This window comes from Mycteria americana, chromosome 1, assembly GCF_035582795.1.
Source record: "Mycteria americana isolate JAX WOST 10 ecotype Jacksonville Zoo and Gardens chromosome 1, USCA_MyAme_1.0, whole genome shotgun sequence".
Lineage (NCBI taxonomy): Eukaryota > Metazoa > Chordata > Aves > Ciconiiformes > Ciconiidae > Mycteria > Mycteria americana.
The window spans coordinates 83,875,451-83,898,325 of NC_134365.1; the positions used below are offsets into that span (position 1 = coordinate 83,875,451).

General features: G+C 38.5%; 1 protein-coding gene across 1 annotated transcript in view; it reads right to left on the reverse strand.

Moving 5' to 3' along the window:
- Positions 1-22,875, reverse strand: part of NDUFA9 (NADH:ubiquinone oxidoreductase subunit A9) — a 23,339-nt gene continuing 464 nt past the window's right edge. Inside the window, exons 2-11 of the mRNA XM_075508612.1 lie at positions 18,899-19,069; positions 17,984-18,081; positions 17,701-17,792; positions 14,554-14,695; positions 13,288-13,390; positions 12,756-12,823; positions 12,526-12,602; positions 7,834-7,929; positions 5,748-5,814; positions 1-2,575 (exon numbers count right to left, since the gene is read on the reverse strand). Coding sequence (XP_075364727.1) covers positions 2,405-2,575; positions 5,748-5,814; positions 7,834-7,929; positions 12,526-12,602; positions 12,756-12,823; positions 13,288-13,390; positions 14,554-14,695; positions 17,701-17,792; positions 17,984-18,081; positions 18,899-19,069 — 1,085 coding nt within the window. The 3' untranslated portion in view covers positions 1-2,404. The remainder of the gene's footprint in view (positions 2,576-5,747; positions 5,815-7,833; positions 7,930-12,525; positions 12,603-12,755; positions 12,824-13,287; positions 13,391-14,553; positions 14,696-17,700; positions 17,793-17,983; positions 18,082-18,898; positions 19,070-22,875) is intronic.

Sequence of the window (22,875 nt, forward strand, 5' to 3'; positions counted from 1 at the left end):
GTGTTGTTTTGTTTTTTTGTTGTTTTTTTGTTTGTTTGTTTGTTTGTTTTTTTACACACAAGACCCCTAAAAAAATTGCTTTGGACAGATAAATAATGAGAAATCACACTGTAGTTTCTAGAAGGTAGGAAGCAGAAGAGCTATGTAAGGCAAAGTATCGTGGAAAACGAAACTTGCAACAGCAGCAGCTGAGCACTAATACGATACTCCGCTTTCCCAGTATTCCTATCTGATGTGGAGCAGGCTGCTTAAAGCAAACTTTTCATGGGTATTCATCACCCATATGTTCTCCATCTAATGGTTGTCTGAATTAAAATCCTGTAGGGGTGGTCTGTCGTGCAGCTGAAGCCACTGGAAAAGCTGTGCTTTGAATGGGAAAAATAAAAATCACTGCATCATGGTAAGCATTCCCAGAATTGGAACCTAACATTACAGCATTAACTTTGACAGTTTTTTCTGCCTCAGTTTGCTATCTGAAAATGGAAACTGCTTGTTAGCCATGCAGGACTATCATAATAATTGCGTATCTCTGTACTCTATGTGCACTTGTGAAACAATTCAGAAATACTATCATTTTCACAGCAGGATGTGAATAACATGCAATAAATCAAGATTAGGGCCACACATATTAAATAAGCACTAATGAGGCTACTTATTTACAGTCAGGGTCTTATGGAAAAAAGCTTGCACAGAAAAATAATAAAAGTTAAGGATCAAATTATTAACAATATGCACTTCACTTCCAGTCTGTCCTAGCTTTTGAATGTTTGAATTGGCAGATTTATTTTAAAACAACTGAACTTATGTTATCAAAAGAAAAATAAACAATCCATGAGAGCCAAATTGAATACATAGTAGGCAGGATCAAAAAAATTCATATTACCACAAGAGGCTACCTCTTCCTAACAGAGTAAACATTAGCAGCAGCAGGTTTTATGTGGAAGAGCAAAATATGGAAGCTGTTGAAATTTAAGAAACACTTTGCCCAGGAGTTTCATAGTAGTTTGGCAACAATACAGAAATAGGGAGATTCTGATCTTTGGCTCCAGCAATCAGTGTGATTTAATCACGAGACTTCTGTGCTTTCCCTAACCTTGACCTTTTTGCTGTTTTCAATCTGTCTATTCTCTCTTTCCTACTCTCCTTTTTCATCACATTCCATCCCATTCTCCACTTCAGATTTCTCCTCCATTAGGCTTCTACCTTTGATACCTATTTGTCCAACTTGTCCCAGTTCCTTCCCTCCAGTTTCACATACAAAAAAGGCAAGTAGTAGGAAGCTTGGAAGTGAAAACACAAAATGTTCTGTCACTCATTTTATCACCTCTCAGCCCCAGTTTAAAACCAGCTTCCCCACCAATCTCAACTCATCCTAATTTATGTGATATGTCCTACTCCCAGAACTAGCAGCTCACTCCTCGATTCAAGAAACTTCTTCTTTCACATCTTGAAGCCATCAGAACACTGCACTGCATATAGAAGATCTAGATCTCTGCTCTCAGTTCTGTGCACAGTTACTCAGCTCTAAGCTGCACCCTAGCAAACAATGTCCCTGCCAAAAATTTAACCAAAAGCCTCCAGCAACTCCTTGGATATGGAAACAGAAAGCACAGTTCTTGATCAAATTCAGGCAGGGATCTGTCTTTGATCTTAAAATGACTGAAAATATTTAATCCTGAAGCAAAGCTTATCTCTCTTGCCAAAAGAAAGATGATGTCCCAGCACATAAAAGCTTTGAGTATCTAAAAATAATTAACTTTCTCATTTAAAAATGGAAGAAATGACACATTTCCTCATGTCTATGAGCCACAGCACACATAATTATGACAAGAGATCAGATGACATGTAGTAATTTGTTTACATGTCCGATTGACACTCCTTGACCTTAGAAACAGCTTGTGCCATTTTGGTTGGTATTTTCTACAGTAGCTGTGCTCAGGGCAGAAAACAAAGCTCAGGAGAGTCAAGAACTTAAAAACGGGGCTTTATCTGAGACCTCATGATCTGAATAGGTGACAGTACCAGCAATCCCTGTTGGAAAGGACATGTTCTAGGTAACACAGTCCTGAACTGCAACATTATTCAAATCACTTGAGCACTTAAAGCTCACTGAGATGCTTGCTTTGAGAGCCAAGGGAGAAACTGACTAGTGTTAAGACACATTCCCTCTAGTCCCAACCTTCAAAATATTTTAATGCTAAGCAACAATATGTAATTTGCTTTTATGACCTTTTAAAGAGAAAAATTGCATTTCAATTACAGTCTTCCATAATTGAAAAGACAACACTGGTGAAATATAGTTTACATGATTAATATATTTTACTCAGTATGTACACAGTTCTCCAAACAAATTGGGTCATACAAAGGCAGTTTAAGAAGCATTAAGTAACCACGTTATCAGCTATTACATGGGATATGTCTTAGCTGGTTTTGCTTCCTCCAGCTCAGCATCCAACCAGCGGTATCTGCGGTGACGGCGCAGAACTTCGATTGCTTTTTGTTCTAGAGATGTTGGTTGAATACCCAGGTCTTCCAAACCAGGAAGGTCAGGAAATGTCATGTCTGTTGTGTGAAACTTTAAAAAGAAAGGGGGAGGGGAGGGAGAGGGAAGGAAGAGAATTCACTTCATAGAATGAACAGCATTACACCCAATGCAATCATTCATGTACCAAAAAAAGGATTGTGTACTTATACCTGAGGTCACCTTTTTTCTTTTACGGAAACAAACTAGCATAAATCCACAGTACTAGAAACATCGTAATATGTCTCAAAACAATTTTCTACAAATGGCAGCTCTTGGGAGATTCTGTTACAATTTCAAGGCTGCTGATGTGTTTCCCCCAAGAAAGAACCCCACAATAACTGCATCTTGTACTAGATCTGAAGGCCTATTCAAACACAAATGTGGATTCAGCCAACGGTGTGTCAGTCCCCATTCCTTGACTGATTTTGGCTCATTGTTTTTCCTTGGGAGGAGGAAAAGATTCAATGTGGCCCTACAGAAGTATAGTGTAATTATAAAGGGTATTGAGTACCTAAGTGTACTTCGATAGGAGATACAGATGTTCTGCATCTGGCAAAAAGTCCTTCAGGCTTCAGATTTAGATTCAGGAATAAGTAGCAGCGAGGCATGCAGAAAGTGTCTTCATTTTCTCTCCATCAGGTATACGTTATCAGGAAGATTACAGCATTGCAACCACAAAATTAGGCCAAACTTGTAAGGTCATATTTGAACTGCAATTATATACATTCTGCTTTGTCAAGAAAATGGATGTATGTTGAATTACCACCTTTGGTAGGTTGTTTTTTTCTATGCATGGTTTAGAACAGGGTCCTGTCCAGGACAAATACTTAATTCTATTACCATATTTGCAACACATCTGACCTATATCTTAGAAAATGGGGATTTCTCTTATGCTATTATTCTTTGAAAGGTGTTTAAGTCAACCACAGCTAATTTTGTGTAGATTACTTAGGGATGAAAAGCTGGAAAAGAGGAACAATCAGACACAGAAGTGACATGGAGAAACTCCCCTCTTACACTACCTGTGCTATAGGTGAATTGCACTAGTTTTAGTCATTTGGTGCAGGCTTATTTAACTTGCGGAAGTTTTGCACTAGACTGTGAATAAGCTTACCTCCTTTATTACACATACTGTCCACAGTTTTTCACAGTTATTTCCAAACAGAATAGGAAACCAGTTTATTTCACAGATGGAGAAACGTAAACATAGAAATTAATTGCTTACAGCTATTCAGTAAGCAGCTCTAAGTATAGGACCCAGTTCTCCCAGATTCACAGTAGTACCCTATCTCAAATCAATTTTGGGACAATCAGGTCAAAATAGGCTATTGATACTGCATCATAACAAAAGGCATTAAAACTCCAACTCTGCAAAATAGCTGGGAGAGTACCTACAACCTTCAGAGAGCAGCAAGCTTAGAGACTGTCGAGTACATGACTATCTTTGCTAACCTATACGTATGTCAACAGTTTTGACATTAGTACTTGCTAAATCCTACTTTCTCCTCACTTGCAGTTGTTTTTTTGCAAGTTATTTCTCCACCTCCACTTAGACACTCTGTAAAGTTAGGAATAAATATGAAGTTGCAACATGTTCATGAGAAATGCACTCTAATGTTAAGTGAGAATTTGGGCTGTATCCAGCACTGTCAGTTCAACTTGAGTTGTTAAAAATGCCACTATCTGGATGATACAAGTGATTTTAATGCATCTAGAGATACATAAACTCACTAGTTACCTAAAAGTGAGGAGCATCCCCCCATCACTTCAGTGCACATTGCACATCCAATCTCTACTTTGGCTTTGCTATTTTCAATAGCATGTATTTTGGGGGAGGGAGGCAGGGGCACAGCATGCAGCCTTGGCCACTTTTAACACTTAAGAATGTTGAGCCCTTTCCCCGCCCCCATCATGTTACTTCTTGCTATACAACCCTCGCACCAATAGTTTCAACCACTTTCTTAAACGTATTTAGAGAAATACATTAACTATTCTTCCTCCACCAATGCTAGTGGAAAGACTACATCATAATAATGCCTTTGACACTGCCTCCCACAGCATTCTCCTAGAAAAGCTGGCGGCTCATGGCTTTGGCGGGTGTACTCTTCACTGGGTAAAATACTGGCTGGATGGCCAAGCCCAAAGAGTTGTGGTGAATGGAGTTAAATCCAGTTGGCGGCCAGTCACAAGCGGTGTTTAAATTAAAGCCGACAGCATCCTGGCTTGTATCAGGATTAGTGTGGCCAGCAGGACTAGGGAAGTGATCAAGCCCCTGTACTCGGCACTGGTGAGGCCGCACCTCGAATACTGTGTTCAGTTTTGGGCCCCTCACTACAAGAAGGACGTTGAGTTGCTGGATTGTGTCCAGAAAAGGGCAATGAAGCTGGTGAAGGGTCTGGAGATCAAGTCTTATGAGGAGTGGCTGAGGGAACTGGGATTGTTTAGTCTGGAGAAGCGGAGGCTGACGGGAGACCTTATCGCTCTCTACAGCGACGTGAAAGGAGGTTGTAGAGAGGTGGGTGTCGGTCTCTTCTCCCAAGTAACTAGCGATAGGATGAGAGGAAATGGCCTCAAGTTGCGCCAGGGGAGGTTTAGATTGGATATTAGGAAAAATTTCTTTACTGAAAGGGTGGTCAAGCATTGGAACAGGCTGCCCAGAGCGGTGGTGGAGTCACCATCCCTGGAGGAGTTCAAAAAACGTGTAGACATGGCACTTTGGGACATGGTTTAGTAGGCATGGAGGCGTTGGGTTGACAGTTGGACTAGAGAATCTTAGAGGTCCTTTCCAACCCTAATGATTCTATGATTCTTTAAAAAAAAATTTCTGTCAGTTCCTCTCTCTTACTAAGTCTTACAAAGACTACACCAGAGGAATCTCCAGACTGCTTTGACAGTGTATGCCCTTGGCACTGTAACAGGTCTGGACAAATAAGTTAAGAGCAAGTTTGCAGAACAGTAGCTGCAGCAATTGTTATGGTTCCTGCCATACCATTTTTGAGGAAGGTTATATATAAACACCTTTAAAAATTTAAAATGTTGTAGTATCCAAACAGCCTGAAAGCAATTCTTGGTAATCAAATTCTAGCCATTAAACTGACTGAAGTACTACATCACATGATGTACACACATTTCAGCACTCCTTGAATGCAAAACTACAAGTGCAAGTTACAAATACACAATAAAACATTTCTCAAGAAGAATTTGTGGATTGTCCTACACTTACCCGGTCCACTTTGTCTCGTGTTAACCATGGCTCAAATGGATTAATCTCGAAGAATCTTGCAACTAAACTGTAATCAGAAAGAGTATTGCAAAAGTATAGTCATTATCCAGATGCACAGAAGAAAGCGACAACTGGTAAAAATATTTCACACTTAATAGACAGTGAGCAAGAGCTTGTTCTGGAGCTGTTCTTGCAAGCTATGAATTCATTAAAGCAGTGAATGCACCAGCCAACAAGTTCTTAGCTGTGTTTCTGGTAACTTTAACTGTTTGCTACTGAATTATTCGATCTCCTATTCTTTTACTTTGGAAGGGATAGAAGCAGATATCTAGAAGTAAAAGTGAGCATTAGCAGGTGGGGAAAATAAACCTCCACATCCAATTCCCCACACACCAGAGGGTTCAGTCTTGCCCCTGTCTTTCCTCCAAACTCTGTTCCCTAGTAGTGTAGGCAGTAATCCAATTAATCACAAAGTTTGATTTGATGACTCCGTGAGAAAACATGCTTGCTGACAACTAAATGAGTTAACAGCCGTACAAACAAGATGATGGAATCTGGAGCAATCTGCATCTATAAAAAGGATGGGGATTAGTATATTTGCAGTTTCCAGAAATGAAGTTTCCCTTGAAAGAAAGAAAATCTGGCAGAGAAAAGAAAATAACACTACAGCTCTTGCTCAGTGTCTCAGGACCAACAGTATTAAAGTAGAATCTCTTACTGAAGTGCTCACCTGGCAGACTAGGGTCTTACTAAGATACTGCACAGAAACGGAACAAGGCTTATCCACCGAGTGGTTGAATGCACTCTTTTCTCAAAAATATGAAATACCACTTAGTTTAGCCCATAAAGAGAAAAGCATAACATGGACTGCAGCAAACACAAATAAAACTAATAAGCACCCACATAGTTACTTTTTAACAAGCTGCTCTGTGTCAGCTGAGCCATGTTAACCTGATGCCTCTACAGCCAATTCAGAAACAGCCACAACAGTTTAAGATGTTGTTCTAGCATTATTCATCATCAGTTACACTAACTCAGTGTTGAGTCCTATTAGCAAATTGGTAGGAGGGTTCTAACATTGGTGACTTTTTTAGCTTATTAGTTTGCATTGTACTAAAACTGAGGAGGACCAGCACCCCACACATTAACACATCTCAACCATTCTGAGGGCAACTTCTGAAACAGCATTTACTGTTTGAGGTAGCTCTTCAAAAGGATGTGATGCCTTAAGGACTAGGCCCAGGCTCAGATTTATACCACACTTTTTCATGCACTATTACTCAGTAGCTGCAATTCAGCAAATCAGCTTCTATCCTCAGTGCACCTTGAGGCGAAAACGTACAGCTGCAGAAGCAGCTCAGTGCATGCAAAGAGAGCCTTCGCAGTCCATCTACTGTAGTCAGCTGAAGTGATGCTACACCTTTCCCTTCTTATCTCCCAATTTATTATCATCTTCTAAAGATGTTACTGCCCTCTTACTGCAGACAAAGAAATGCTTGCTTACAACTGCACTGCTCAAATTCCCAGGTCAAGATGTCAGTACAAACTTATCTCAAACACTGGCTCAAATCAATACAAAGGACTGAACTAGAAAGTCAATCAATACCCGCACCCACCCCTACCCCAACTCTGCTTCCAGGGCAGCAGTGCTCACCAGACTGGAAGGACAGCTGACAGCAGCAACATCTTAAGCTGCTGCAGAAAAATCTGTCAGGGCCTACAGTCAGCAACATACACACAGATTTTCCCTGTGGTACTATAAAAGTTTGCTACTGATTGTCTCTACTTAGGACCTTTTGCTACTTCTTGACTCAGCAAAGCCATTCAATGACTCTGGAATAAATAGTTACGTTAAGTTTACTACAAGTACACCTTTCATACACTAGCTCATTAAATGCAGACCCGTGCCCGAGCAAGAAGACTCAAAGCTAGCTAACCAGTATCTAGGGAAAGCCAGTTGCTACATGGTACATCCTACCATCTTAAATAACAACTGGCAATATTAAATAACCAATGCAACAATTATTTATGCTTCTATGCTGCCTGGTGGATCTCAAGTTCTCAGTGAAGGAAGGGTCCTACTTACTGGTAGAGAGGACGTGGAAGTGGATAGGGAAGAAAGGTTCGAAAGGAAACCGCGTAGATGTATTCTACCATGTCGTAAAGGAGGTATCGGTTAGGTCTGAAAGAAAAAGCAACAAACATTATAGGTAAGTTAGGTATACTTAAATATTTGCAACAAGAGACAAAAATCTTAAAGCCCTCCACTCCCAAGCCTACCAAGGGCCTGTTTTTTTTCAATCTAAATGATTTGCCAGATTTGCCATTTTACTCACAAGAGGGGAACAAATTTTGGCTCTCCAGATTCTGTACTGTTTGAAATAAAGAGAGATTAAGTTAGAAAAACATATCATCTGACATCAGCGATGCTAACAGTGTAAGTCACAAATTGCAAAATTGTTTTGTCACTGCCTTGGGTGCCAGTGCACAGGCACTGGCGACGGGGCTGCAGGGGCAGCCTATGTGGAGAGGCTGGGGCTGCCCCGTGCTGGGCACAGCCAGTTCCAATGGACCCACTGCAGGGCACAGCTGAGCCCCTCAGACAAAATGGTGGTGCCTCTGGGAAAACATATTTAAGGAAGGGCAAAAATGCCACACAGGCAGAAAGGAGTGACAAAAAAAGTGAAAAACAGCCCTGCGAGCACCAAGATGAGAGCAGGAGGTGGTGTTCCAGGCACCCGAGCAGAGATTCCCCTGTAGCTCATGAAGAGTCCATGGTGGAGCAGGTTTATCCTGAAGGACTGCAGCCCATGGAAGGGCCCTGCTGGAGCTGGGGGAAAGTGTGAAGAGGAAGGAGAGGCAGAGAGGAGCTGTTATGGACTGACCCCGTAACCCACTGTTCCCCATCCCCCTGCGCTGCTCAGGGAGAGGGGGTAGTGGAATTGGGAGTGAAGGACTGAAGTTGAGCCTGGGAAAAGGGTGGAGAGGAGAAGGTGTTGTTTTATTCTTTTTGTCTTTATTTCACACTATTCAAATCTATTTTAATTGACAGTAAATTAAATTAATTTTTCCCAATTCAAATCTGTTTGGCCCATGACAGTAACTGGTAAGCAATCTCCCTGTCTTTATCTCAATCCATAAGCTTTTCATACTATTTTCTCCTGCTGTCCTGTTGAGGAGGGGGAGTGAGCAGCTGGGTGGGCATCTGGCTGCTGGCCAAGGCTAACCCATCACAATCATACTGAATAAAGTGTATTCTGTGTACTTTTAAAGCACACCTTTAAAGTGCCTCCTCCATGCTGACTCAGATTCTGAATACAAGATTTTCAGCACTGGGACAGGACTGAATTTGTACAAGCCCACTTGGCAGTTTGTAATAGAAGGAAGCCAGAAAGCAAATGGTAAAATTAAGAAAGGTTTGTTAACAAGACATCCCAACTTTGGTAGAAAATCGCTGCAAGGAAATTGATTCACTTGCCTTTGCTTGACTAAAGAACATACTGTTCTCTTCAAAAGCAAGAGTAGAAACTAAGATAAATTCCCCCAAAAGAATGCATTCCCCCCCTCAAGATGGAGGGAAGGAAGCAGTCAGTCTCCTGCACACCTGTAGTAGTTTAAGAGAAACATATACCATTGGGAGTTCCCATTCCTTTCTTGTTCAGACTTTGCCTTAGCATTTTAATACTGTATAGATAGCTCAGACTGAAACAGAGTATCTCCCTTGGCTTTCAAGGCAACTTGCTGGTATTCCAAAACATTCTGAAAATCTTCACGACAACACAAAAAAGCACACTGCTGAGCTCTGGTGTGTCACTTGGTGTTTCAACCTTCAAAATTACATCCTGCTGATCATGATCAGAGCAGCAATGAACACACCAAAAGTGTGTGTCTCCTAACAATTTGCTATACTTTTCAGCTAAGGCAGAGACCTCAGTGACATGACAATCATCTTGAGACTGATTACTTCCCAGGTAGGGGCCTCCTAAAAATAAGACTGTAGATTTTCTTCATCTTCAATCTCCCCCTTTTTTTTTTCTTTTTTTAAATAGGAGACACTGAATTACTGTTGGAATCTAAACCCCCCACAGAAATGAAACCATGCTAGAGTAAGACTGTCTAAGTATGCAAAACTTCACACAGCACAAAAATCCAAGAGTATGATACAAAGAACATGAATTTCAGTTTGATAAACCCAAGATCTCAAAAGATATCAAGGTCTGAGGTTGCATGCATGAAAACTGAGCCTTCAATTGACATGTTCTTCAGAAAGAACAGCAATGACAATAACCACAAACAAAATCTGTTGATAAATGCTGGACAAAAGACAGAACCCCAAATTACTACTACTTTAGTTTGTAAAATCAAATTAGGGCAAAACATTCTAATGGATATACTTAAAGGTCAGCATATTTGAGAGAATTCAAAAGAATTCAACACTCAAAACTCCTTATCAACTTCATCCAAGTGGCTGGATTATAGAACCTGAGAGAGATCTGCATTTATGAACTTACACTAAAGAACTACCATCAAAACCAAGTTATTAAGTTTTCTTCTGTTAACAGAACTTACAAGAGAAACACAGCAAAAAGTGGTAATGTCAAATTTACTTACTCATCTGAGAAAAACAAACAAACTTCATTTTCATTAGTTATTAGCTTTTTTTTTTACCAATTTTTTTGCCCTTACACTTTAACACCCTCATGCTTATCCAAAGGCAGTATAAGCCAATTTCACTTTTATCCTGATATGTAAGAACCACATAAGGATGTATAGTATAGCCAAACTTAAAAATGTGAAAATAAATACAAATACTGTTTGTTCCTTTACAAATTACCAAACATTAACAATACAACTTCACCAAGAGTAGAATCACATTGAAGTGTCATTACATTAACCACAATAATAGCAGACAGCAAGCTCTAGAGAGCATTAGCATTCAAGACAGAAGATTTAATGACTGGATGAAACAAAACCAGTGCCATGGGGGAAAGAGGGGAACAGGTAAAAGACCATACCAAATCTTCAGTCATTCAGAAATAGCAATGACAACACTAGCTGTCATAGTTAAAACTCTATTCCACCGTATAGTAGGTAGGAAAAAAAGGGAAAAAATACTAATAGAGAAAAGGAAAAAATACTAATACAAAATTAGTATTTTAAACTCAAACTGCTAACTTCTTTTAAAAAAAAACAAAAAAGCACCTCATACAGCTTTAGTCAAGGGTTATGCTGCAGAGTTCCTTTGGTTTTCCAACACTGATTTGGATCTTTGGTTTAGACCATCATTATTCAAAGTCTTTTCTGTCATTGTTATGTGCCTGTAACTGTATTCCTTGCAGAAAGAGCCTGGCATCCTTGCTTGAATTCCTGCCTCTGAAACCTGGGCACTGAACTCCTGGACTTCTGTAAGTTGCCAAAAAATGAGACTTTGAAACTGTAAGAACACATTCAAAGTTTAGCCAATAGCCCTTCCATTTGGCTGCAAATAGTGTTCTATTTAGTTTGCAGTTCTCAATTGCTCCTGCAGTTGGAGCAGTTGCTTCTGCTGAGACAGCGATGAACCTAGAAACAGGCACCTCTCCTTCCTTTTGTGGCAGGCAGCTTTGGATACATATTGACCCATCTTCAACTTTGCCCTCAAGAGATAAAATAGTCACTCAAAGGGTTAATTTTGTCATAATTTGTGGTTTTGCATTAGTTGTGTTCATCTGACACCTACATATCTATTCTCTTTGATAAAAAAGTGGGTTTGAATGGCTGTCTAACATTTGTTTCCACTTGTTTAGTGTGACACTTCATATCACCCCAGTGATTTGAAAGCAACTCCAAGTTACTTAACGTTATTGTTGCTGTTAGTAGTCCTTTCGGACCACTGTTAGCTTCTTTCTCTTATTTTGCTAGTTTTTGAGCAGAAGTTCCTCAGCATGATCCAAAAGCAGTTGAAGACCTACTTGCTGCCTTTTGCAGAACACCAGCATACAGCACACCTAGCCTAGCTGCCAGTGACACCTTCCTCAACAGGAAGAGTGTGACATCACACGAGTAAAAGACAAACCAGCAACAATCTCTGCGCTATGGGAATAAAGAGCTGTCACTGCAACAGCGCCACAAAACAAACATGGAAAAAACAATGTAATCTCAGATAAGCCTTTTGCAAAATCCAGATACTATGCACATTTTCAGTGTATAAGGGGGGAAGAGAGAGATATGCATGCAATAGAAAAAAGAGCTGTTCAGCATCATTTGTACCTTGACTAATTAGCAACTGTTTTCTTTATCAATTAATCTAATGTTCCTTTTAACACATATATTGGATGGAGACCAGTTCCAGTGCTACGTTACAGTATCACAACATGGATCCATTAGCTTGGCATTTGCCACGTTGTTTATTCTTAATGCTAATGACCTATTCTGACTTGGAGCTTTTGTACACAAAATATTCCAAGAGATCCACTGTCTCTATCCATTCTAATTCCAGGTAGTTTCCACACAGCTTTAGCAGAATTTTCTCCAAATCTATGCTGTCTAGCATGTTTCCCAAGACTGCCTATTTCTTTGTGTGCACATACATAACATTAAATGCAATGGGGCCCAAACTAGGATTTTCAGAGTACTCACAATAACAGCTTGAGTCATTTTTCCTCCGAAAAAGGAGGTGGAATTTATTGCAGCTCAAACTGTGTGCACGGATGGAGAAATTAAGTGTACTGTGCAGCATGCCAAAAAATGACACCAAAAAGAAGTACTTCAGTTAATTAGAATCAGAAAAGTAACCTACCCAGCCAAGGCATATGTTTTTCCTTTAGCATCAGGATCCTTAATTGCATTAATAATTGCCTTTGCTACATCAACCACCTGTGAGAAAAATTCAGACAATTACCAATAGAAAACAGGAATGCATGCACACACTCCTCTTTCAGAAATTATTTACAGGGGGAAAAGAAAAAAAACCCAACACACACACACACACAGAGGATTTAGGATTGTCTTGTTTTATTGAAAACTTACATATACTGGTTGCTTCACTGTTTTTTTGCCCAGAGAAATAAGAGGCACACCACCAAACCAGCGCATGTCTGATAGAAAGACACATACATAACTTGAGAATAAAATCTGTGAATCCTTTCAGTAAGCAAATAACCAATACATTTTGCACTACACTGAGTGTGGATCTCTTCTGAAAACTGACTTAACTTTAAAAAAAAAAAAAAAAAGAATTGGGAAGAATTACCATCCAATTCCAGTAACGCTGTTTTCAATGCATATTTAGTTTTCTTATTAACAATGATGGGAAGGTTGTGTTTACTGTCTGCTTAGAGTGGTTCACAAAACAGCAAAGTCTAACTAGATTCAGAAAGAATTCAGTCATGACATGAAAATTTACTACGTTTCCCATTACACACCTTCAGCTAACAAAATACAGTACATTTCTGATAAAAACATACCTCTCTGCTTTTGAAAAGCAAATCACATTTTACCTCTGTTCTCTACAGACAGGTATACAAGGCATACATGTTTTTATTATTTCAAGAGTACATACTTGCATAATGATTGAGAAATCGGTCCTCTCTCCCAAACATCTCAGAGGGCTTCAAAATTATAGCTTCTGGAAATTCTTCCCTCACTGCTTTCTCTCCAACAGCCTATCATTCAATTAAAATGAACACATTCATTAGTTCCATTCTGAACAGATCAGAAGAGGATGCCTTTTCGGAACTTAAGGTATCCTGACTACAGCACTGAAAGAAATTACACCATCCATCAGTAGCACAAAAATTATTTATATCTGAGCCATTCGATCTTTGAGATGCTACGCTAAGATAAAGGTCTCACAGAACATCCCAAAAGTCCCGTAAACATGTAGATCATTTCTTTTATTTGAGATTAAATACAGTCTCACTAGTGAAGTGACAAATATTTAAAGTGACAGAGTTCAAAAAGGAAGAAGCCTAACCTAAGTACTTCTCTTGCTTATGTCAGACCAGAACTTGGAAGAAAACAGAAGGTTTATATAACCCCTACTACATTATCAGAACACTCCAAGAACTGCCTTAGTACAGTTAGAAATTTCAGTGGCAGCTATCTACTCTCCACATGGGACTGGCCAATACAGTAAGGCCTAACTATCCTATACAGTTGTGACACATTGAGAGCTACCAAATTTTAACCCTGGTTAAAACCCTAAATTAAACCCAAATTAAACCCTGGTTTTAAAAAATTTTTGTACTAAAGACAAGGCAGAGTACAGTGAGCTCAAACAAAACAAAAATAGCTATATTAAAAAGAGTAATAGAAAATTATACCTCCTAAGGAAAAAAAATAATAGGATACCAAAACCAGATTTTTTTTTTTTTTTTTTACAAGAGCAGGTAACAATCACAATCCAAGGACCTGTAATTATGATACTCATCTGTCTTTGCAGCATTCATTTTGGCATCAACTACTTACTTTGCTAGGTTATTCCATTCTTAGATGTTAGGCCTGATATCAGATCCCAAACCATCAAACTAGTTCATCTTTCTTAATGACAGTAATTTTAGATGCAAAGATATTCAAAGACAGAAGAAAGAAAGAATTTTCAGGAATACAAGACCTATTTCCTTTCAAAGCACATGAAGTACTAAGGAGGATTTCTAGCTCCAATAAGCACAGTAACTCAAAAATTCCTCAGCTGCAGAAAACATTCCATAGTAAATTCATACACTGATTTCCTTCAAACAGACCAAGTTGGGGGGGGGGGGGGGGGGCGGACAACAACAAAAAAGTAGGCTCTCAGAAAATATATTCAAAAGGATTCCAGACTTACTTTACTCCTGAGGTATTTGGAAGGACTCTTCATGCTGGCATTCAGGTGAGAGATATGAATGAATGTTTCCACACCAGCTTCCCTAGTTATCTGTGCAATACTTTTAGGAATATTTACAAATTCATCTTCGAAACTGAAGTTTCTAAAACAAGGCAAAAAACAAATTTTACTTTAAGAGCAATCAACAGTGGCTGCCTATGAACCAAACAGCAATCATTACGTATTACTTGAATATATTTCAAAAACCTATCTTGAAGCTCTTTGTTAGAAACAAAAGTTTCCTTTCATGAGTGACTCTTCATACAATAAAAACTAGGGGCAAGTGAAATGCAACAGTAAAGTTCAATTACAGCTTTAGTACTGTCTGCTTTTTCACCTGTTAAAATTAAATCAGTATGAAAAATCCTCTTGCCTACTTGCCTACTTGTATGTGACAAATAGAAAACTCTTCCCAAGTGAAAACAGGTGGTTTTTTTGGTTTGTGGGGTTTTTTTGTTTTTTTTTGTTTGTTTGTTTTGGTTTTTTTTTTTTTTTTTTTTTTTAAGAGAAATGCTGCATCTTGAAATCTGAGCAAAGCTGTCTTTTTACAACACCTTACAATGACTTCAATTACACTACAAAGGAGCTCAAAAATTCTGAGCAGCCTAAGTTAGCGCAGATGCTAGGCATTGGGGAAGTGGACAAAAACAGACCAAAGAACACACAGGTGCTTATGCAAATGGAAAATTTTATATTGACAGAACAGTTAGAACCATTTCAGAGCAGCTGCAAGGGACTTCAAGGAGAAGCATGCAGAAAGAACAACTCCACTCACTTTATGGCATTCAAGGGGCCTAAATTAGGGGGTTCAACTGTAATCTAGTTTGGCATCTGATCAAGAACAATACAGAAGCTCTGTCTCCAAGCAGAACTGACACTATAGGCTGGCAACAATCCCAAAATTCTTTCCAACTATCCCAAGATTGCAAGAAAGAGAATTGGCTTCTCATGTCTTTATATTGCCCTTGCAAGCACCCCACTCCATCTTTTCCATTTGCTTTGGATAACAAACATCTTGTCCAAATGCCTCTCTCTCTGTCCTTATCTACTCCCACAGCTCTTCAGATCCCACTGGAGTCTAAAGAAAGCCTTAAAAATAAAAAGTTATTTTTGACCCTTCAATAACTAATCTGATCCTGGGAACCATCACTCCTGTTCTACTCACAAAAATAGATTTTAGAAACACACAAGAACGAACAACATCCCTCCTGTAACTATGGAGTTTTCAAACAACATAGCATACACAGATGAGACCGTACACTAATACTAGGCAAGGAGGAAAGTATTTAATGGCAGGCTTTACTTTTTTTGACTGATCTCCACTTCTAATCTTTCTTTTTTTTTTCCTGCTTAAGTTTTTCATAGACTTTGGGATGATTACAATGGTTAGCCTGACCTCATGTTTAACAGACCATAGAATTTTATCTCAGAGTTGCAGCACCACCATTGGTACCAACATGTATAAAATACATAAGAACATTTGTGCAATGCAGTGGTAGGTTTTGAAACATTCAAAAGTCTTTGACATGTACCAAGACTCCTCTGCTTTTGAATCTGTTGAAACTGACAAGAGTGACAAGGTTTGGGGGTTTTTAACTGGAATGAAACTTTTTGTTGTTTTTGTCACACTTCCTTGCAATAACAAAGAAACCCTCCCTTATATAAATCATACTTTTTACACGAGTCCAGAAATTTTAAAGGGGGAAGTACACATGAAATACATATCTGAAAGATATACAGACCTTACATTGTCCTTAGGCCAAATATACAGACCCTCCCTCACTCCCACATTACAAAGAAATTTCTTCTGTTTTGACAATAATACGCATTTGAACTCTTAGGTTCATAATTTAGTAACAGCGCAAAACAATCCTGACAGGTTGGTTTGTACATTTTTACCTATATCCCAAAGTCTGAAGAAGCTATAAAAAGAACCAAAAACCTTGTCAGATGCACAAGACCAAAGTTAATTTAGGTTTGGTGGGCTTTTCCCCAAATAAACTGTTATAGACTCCAACAGTGGGACAAGGAGCTAAGTGACTATCAGAAAAAGAAAGTACCTCTACAAATCTGAATGCAAAACTTGTCTCCCAGAAGTTATGTAAGATATTTGACTAGACAAGAAACAGCTGACATAGTATGTCTGTTGGCAAGCACCTATTTTAGGAAAAATAATTGTACAATTTGAGACTACTAATTCTACTCTATTAATACAATTTGACTACTAATTGTACAATTTGAACACCAAATGGCTGTCCACAAAAAAAGAGCAACAAAGGCATTAGGCTTGTAAACGTAGATTAAACTGATATCTACATTTGCTTCTGTCTACTATGATAGCAAAATTATGTACCATATAAAGGCAAATCACACAACTAATGGGTTCTTGTCTGGCAGTTCTGCACAAGGCTTTAAATAAAGTGGACATAATTGCACGCACGCAAAAGAAAAGAGAGGCTATTACAGGTATTTTTAACCTAAAATAAATATGGGATTTTTTTAAATGGATTTCAAAAAGGAACTATTTTTTAAAAATATTACAAAAAATGCTTATGTAGCTAATAGCGTCTGTGCCAAAATTCTATCAAGGAATGATGTTATTAATCATAATCTTAGGGACTCTTCATTAGCTGTTCCTGTTTATTAACATTTACCATAGAATAGGAAAAGCTTGGTCATAGCTTATTCTAGTAGCCTACAATTCATCACTATGCCGAAGCGACAGGACGAAAAGCCCGCTTCTGTAATAATGTAAATATGAGCTCACAGAAACTGGTGACCCTCTGTCAGCTGTAGGAAGGCACCCATGAAACATCTGTAAGGTGTATGAAAGCAGCACATCAAACGCTCTGACAGAACAAAAGCTATACGCTAGAAAATTATAGAAAGAATGCACTTTTCAAGACCAGATCATAACCAGGACTCTAGTTAAGCATTTAAAGAAATGAAAGAACTTTTATATGCAAAATTTCAGTTTTGCCTTTTCACGGAAGCCAAGAATAACATCAGCGTCACTGCATACTGTACACATGCTGTAAAACATGGATACAATGTCCAATACCTGGTGCAAATCTATCTATATAGGGGAAAAAAAAAAAAGAAAATTACTTTGTTTCCCATTCCTTTCCAACAAGATTAATGACCACATTGCTGTGTTCCACGGCTCTTCGGATAGAGTCTTTGTCCTTACAGTCCCACTCCTGTAACCAGAGCATCAAATAGGAAAAAGATGAGATAATGTGTAAATAGGCATAATCAAAGAAAGCTCTTTCACACCATTTCCATTTAGAGGCTAAACAATAGCTGGAGTACTGACTTTGAGAATGATTAACAGACTTCCTTGTATAGCAATGGTATTGTATTTGATCTAAAGCCAAAGCAAAAGACTTACGAAGAAGAGAAGTTGCCCCAGGTCACCCATCGGCCGCAGATACATGAGGTCATACTGATCACAGCGATAGGGTATGATTACTTGAGATCCAATGCGACCTAAGCATTAAAAAAAAAAAAGGTTTCATTTATCTCAAACTACTACATAACTTTAAGTAGATGAACTTCTGAATATACAAAACTTCCTTTTTTCCCTGGCATTAAAGCACAACAAATACACATAGATATCTTGAATAGTTATCTGCAAAGCTAAAAGTAGAACAGAAGTAAGTTTTTGAACCTCCATCACTGGAATTCTTAAGCAGGGACATACTTGAGTATTTGGGCTTGTAAGACAAAACATAGAAGCTTGCAAGAAGCTTGTTAGCAGACAACAACAACAACAAAAAAAATCACAGTGTGTACTATAAACATAGTACAATACCTAAAAATGTGTTACAACTAAGGATATTTGCATTTTTTAAGTTACATGGAAAGGAGAAGGAAAAAAAAAAGCAAGAGTTATTTTCTAAAACAAATTCAAAAGGGCAATTTTCAAGAATTCCAATGAAATTCCTGCAAACATTTTAGTAAAATGTCCTAATAAGGCCAACATCAGAAGAATCAAATACGTGCTATACCTGTCCTCAGATCTGCATTTTACAGACTGAAAAACAGTACTTGAAGGAGAACGACTTATTTTAATGACTTTAACAATCTTCAAAAGCTTCTAAATTTCCTAGATTAAAACAGTTTTTACTAATTGTCACATCTTGGCACTTTAGCAGACCAAACACTGTGAAACCATCACACAAAACCCTTTTAAGATCCAAAATGCCAGAGACTTCTGGATTATCCTGCAACCTGAAGAAAAAATAGGAGTTTCATTAAAAACTTTTTTTTTTTTTTTTTACTTAGTACTCCTGGGGAACATTACCTAAACGGTTGACAACATATCGTCCTAGGAAACCTGTAGCCCCAAAGACAGTGGCCACAATGCCACTAACAGAGGATCGTCCGCTTCTTCCATGAGGGATCACCGCATGATGAACTTGGCGGTGCTGCTGCAATACAGATGGTGCTGCAGCTAACACAGAAATGCCAGGGCCTACAACACAGAATGGGAGAGAGCATGTGATATAAGCTAAAAGTTATCAGTGTCAAACCATAGTTAATGTTATTTTTCTCATTACAGATTCATTTTTTCTAATCTCCCTCAGGAAAATCTCCCATGTCAAGACTCCTGACAGGCTATTTCAGAGACATCTGGATAGGTCAGCAGACAGCAGGCTTGAGGGAGCTGTTGATAAAAGACAAAGACCAAACTACACATGAAAGGAGCAGACTAAGGTTATCGGTTCCTAAACAGCAAGTAAAGCTTAACTGGCTAGCATTAGTACTTGATGTATACGGTGAAGCACAGAGGTTAAGCAAATAAAGAATACTTGCTACACGCAGGTCCCACCCGAGTACATCCACATCCTGCTCCCAGATCTGGGAACTGCAGGACAAAGACCTCAGAATCACCCTAGATGCAGTTAACCAGACCTTTTACCTCAGTCTAAATATAGCAGACCCAAATGTTGGAAGAGGCAGCAATCCTCCTATATTATAGATCTGGAGTGAATGGAAATGAAGAGATGCAAAGAGCCAGATCCATGATGCATAGAATACTGCCTCAAAGCTGCTCCTTTTGTCAAGGAGCTATGAAAACTTGAAAGACACGGAAATCGGACATCACTAGGATATTGGCATAAATTGACCAGGTAGCTCCAATAGGGAGTTTGAAAAGAAGAAACATATGTCCTCTCCAACCAAGTTAGGCAAAAGCAAGAAATAAACTGCTTGTAAGAGATTTTTGAAATTAGAAGTGTTTAGTGTTACCACATGTCCATGCTCATAAAAAGAAAGGAAGAGGTGAAATATAGAGTGCATAAACACACTACAGACATCTGGCTGTTGACAAGAGCAGACCATAAGAGCTGTCATTGGAAAACTAGCTTGGGGATATAACAGAAATCCAGTAACTGACCTTCCAACTTTCAGTAAGTCACGGCCATAAGCATTTTCTAGATAAGAATAAGCAAGTTTAATCTTCCCCATATAAATCTAAGTAGCAAGAATCATAATGAAAGCAAGATTAGTATCTGATATCAGAATGACAGATGCATTAGGAAACAATGAAAAAAATCCCACTTATACACTGAAGGAGTATGTTTTATCCAGATACAGTTCGGTATTACCAGTTACACAGTGGCACTGATGTTGTAGCCATGATGTTAAGAAGATGAAAAGGACAGGGTATGTTTGGACATAAATTATATTTTGTTAGATCAGCTGATAGAATTCAAACCAGAAAGTCCAGCCAGATTTCAGGGCCCGAAGGAGGTGTTTCTCTACTCAAAAGTTTGTCTATCCCTCCTCTCTCCATACCCCACAAATTGGAATAATCAAAGCCACATCTCCAATTTTGTCCTGAAAGGTAGTTTGACACCCACTTAACTAAATAAAGCAATCACACATATACACTTGCACTTATCAAATTAATATACTATGCCTAGAAACTATGCTCCAATTGGCTGATAGAAACAGGACAAAATAAGATATTACCTACGCAAACTTCAAGTAGGTATATGACTTCGTAAAAAGCAACTCTCCTACAAAATAGGTCCAAGCTCAGTAACAGTTAAACTGGCCATGGTATCTGTCTTAAAGAGGTAGATATGCAGGGCCTCTCCATTACTGAAGCAGATATCTTGAGACTAACTATGAGAAAGCAGGAAAACACGCTCTATGATAAGCACCCATTAAAAAAACAAACACACACACACAGAAACCCAAACAAAACCACACACACACAAAAAAAAAAAAATCACACCATTTGTCAAAGATCTGCTGGAGTTTAATAGAAGTACACGCTCCTGTGGCATCCAATTAATGTCTAAAAACCTGACGTGCAGTTTTAAAAGTGACACAATATGTTCATATTAGACTTTATAATACCTCAAACTGAAATTTTAAGGAGCATGCCAAATCATCATTGCCATATTCACCACTTACCTTCACACTCTGCTTTTTCTATCATCCAGTTAATTTAACATCGCCCTCTAAAATCTTTGTGTATACTTCTGTGGAATTACAGTGAAAGTGAAGACAGCCATTTCAATGGATTTCCAATACAGCACATCTTAAAAGACATTACCATGCTATTCTTACAATTTTATCTGACACAAACGACACAAACATATAGCCCATACCCTAGGTTTTTACGTTCAAAACTCTTGGAGAGGGGGTTGCTGCTTTTTTTTTTTATTTTATTTTTCAATGCCAACAACAGAACAAACTTGCAAATGAAAGCAGCAGTGTACACTGAATACTCTGTACAGAATAAAGCCTGTAGCTATGTAATGGGTACCTGAAGACTGGAAATTAACCAAGCTCAGTACAAGTGCAAGCGTAAAGGATAACACTGAGGGAGACTGTTGGATGATCTTGTTACCGTCATTCCTGTAATGTTCTAACAACTAGGGTTTTGTTATTTAATTTATTTTTTTTAGGAAAAGCAGACTCACAGAAAAATTACTGGTTTTTTTTATAACCAGCAGGATTCCTTCAAGTATGCAAAAAAGCTACATGGTATGCTGAGATGGTGAAAGACAAAGCTTGATGACCCACACTCCTCAGTACTTTGTTTACTTACACTTCTCTTTCTAAAGGTTGTAAAAAAAAAAATAAATTACACAATATTCATATTTACAGAATTAACACTATCTCTGTTACTTTTAGATAGGAACACATTTCAGTCCTTACAATATAAAGCCTAAAAGCAATAAGATTTCAGTCTGCTGTGAGCACCTGTTGAAAAAAGTATTATTAAACAGATCAGCCCATGTAAGAACAACAAGAAAGTTAATCTGAATAATACACCTGTCTTTCAACTATTTTGTGGCTTTTTTGCTGTTACTTCTGCAAAAGTTATTGGTGACAGGCTCTTCATATGCTATCACTATCACACTAACAAATAACATCCAATTACTGTTCTGTATTCTCCTACCTTTGTGTATACACCTGTTATTGCTTGCCTTACACTGTAAGGTCTTTAGTGGTGCACATCTTTTCTTGTTTCATAACTGTACAAGATCTGTCAGAAATTATCATCATCTGTGGCTACATGCCCAATTACAACTATATTATAAAAAAAGCTGAGATTTAAGGGTATCCATGAGACTCAAAGAAAACAGGCTAGAGATCCTCACACTGATTCACAACCAGTAAAGGACCTTCCACATGGTGTGGAGCCCTATCAAAATGCAACATTTAGTAACTCAAGACAACGTAACTTAATAGAGCCATACAGCTTTCACAGCCCATGTTAATATCTCCAGACTGAGCAGCACTGCTTAAAGCTCTGTACTCCTGTGTAACACAGTCTTGCACACAGATTCGTTCCCAGAACAGTAGGATTTCATCTTCTTCGCTAACCAGAATCTGTCACTGGAAGTTTACTTTTACAATCCATATTTGAAGCAGTTTATGAACACTGGTTTGAATTAAACCTCAAATATCCACAGAAAACCATAAACATCTTTTTCTTGAAAAGACACATTGCTCTAATTAAAAGTATGTTAAATTCCTTCCTCGTCTTTATCAACCAACAAAACCTGTTTGCCATCTCCCACTTTACTCAACAGAGGAGCACATGCTGAGTCAATTTAACTAAAAGTCAGTTGTGTTTTGGCAGCAAAGGCTCAAATACAAGCTTTAAATATAATTTTGGTACTTGAGCATGCTTAGAGACCATGGCCAAAATGTCAAGGCCACCTAAGAAATCGTAAAAGGAATCCCAAATTTTGGCCTACAGGGCAGTATTTCATTTGCTGAGATTCTGACAGTCCCAGCGAGACAACCTACTGC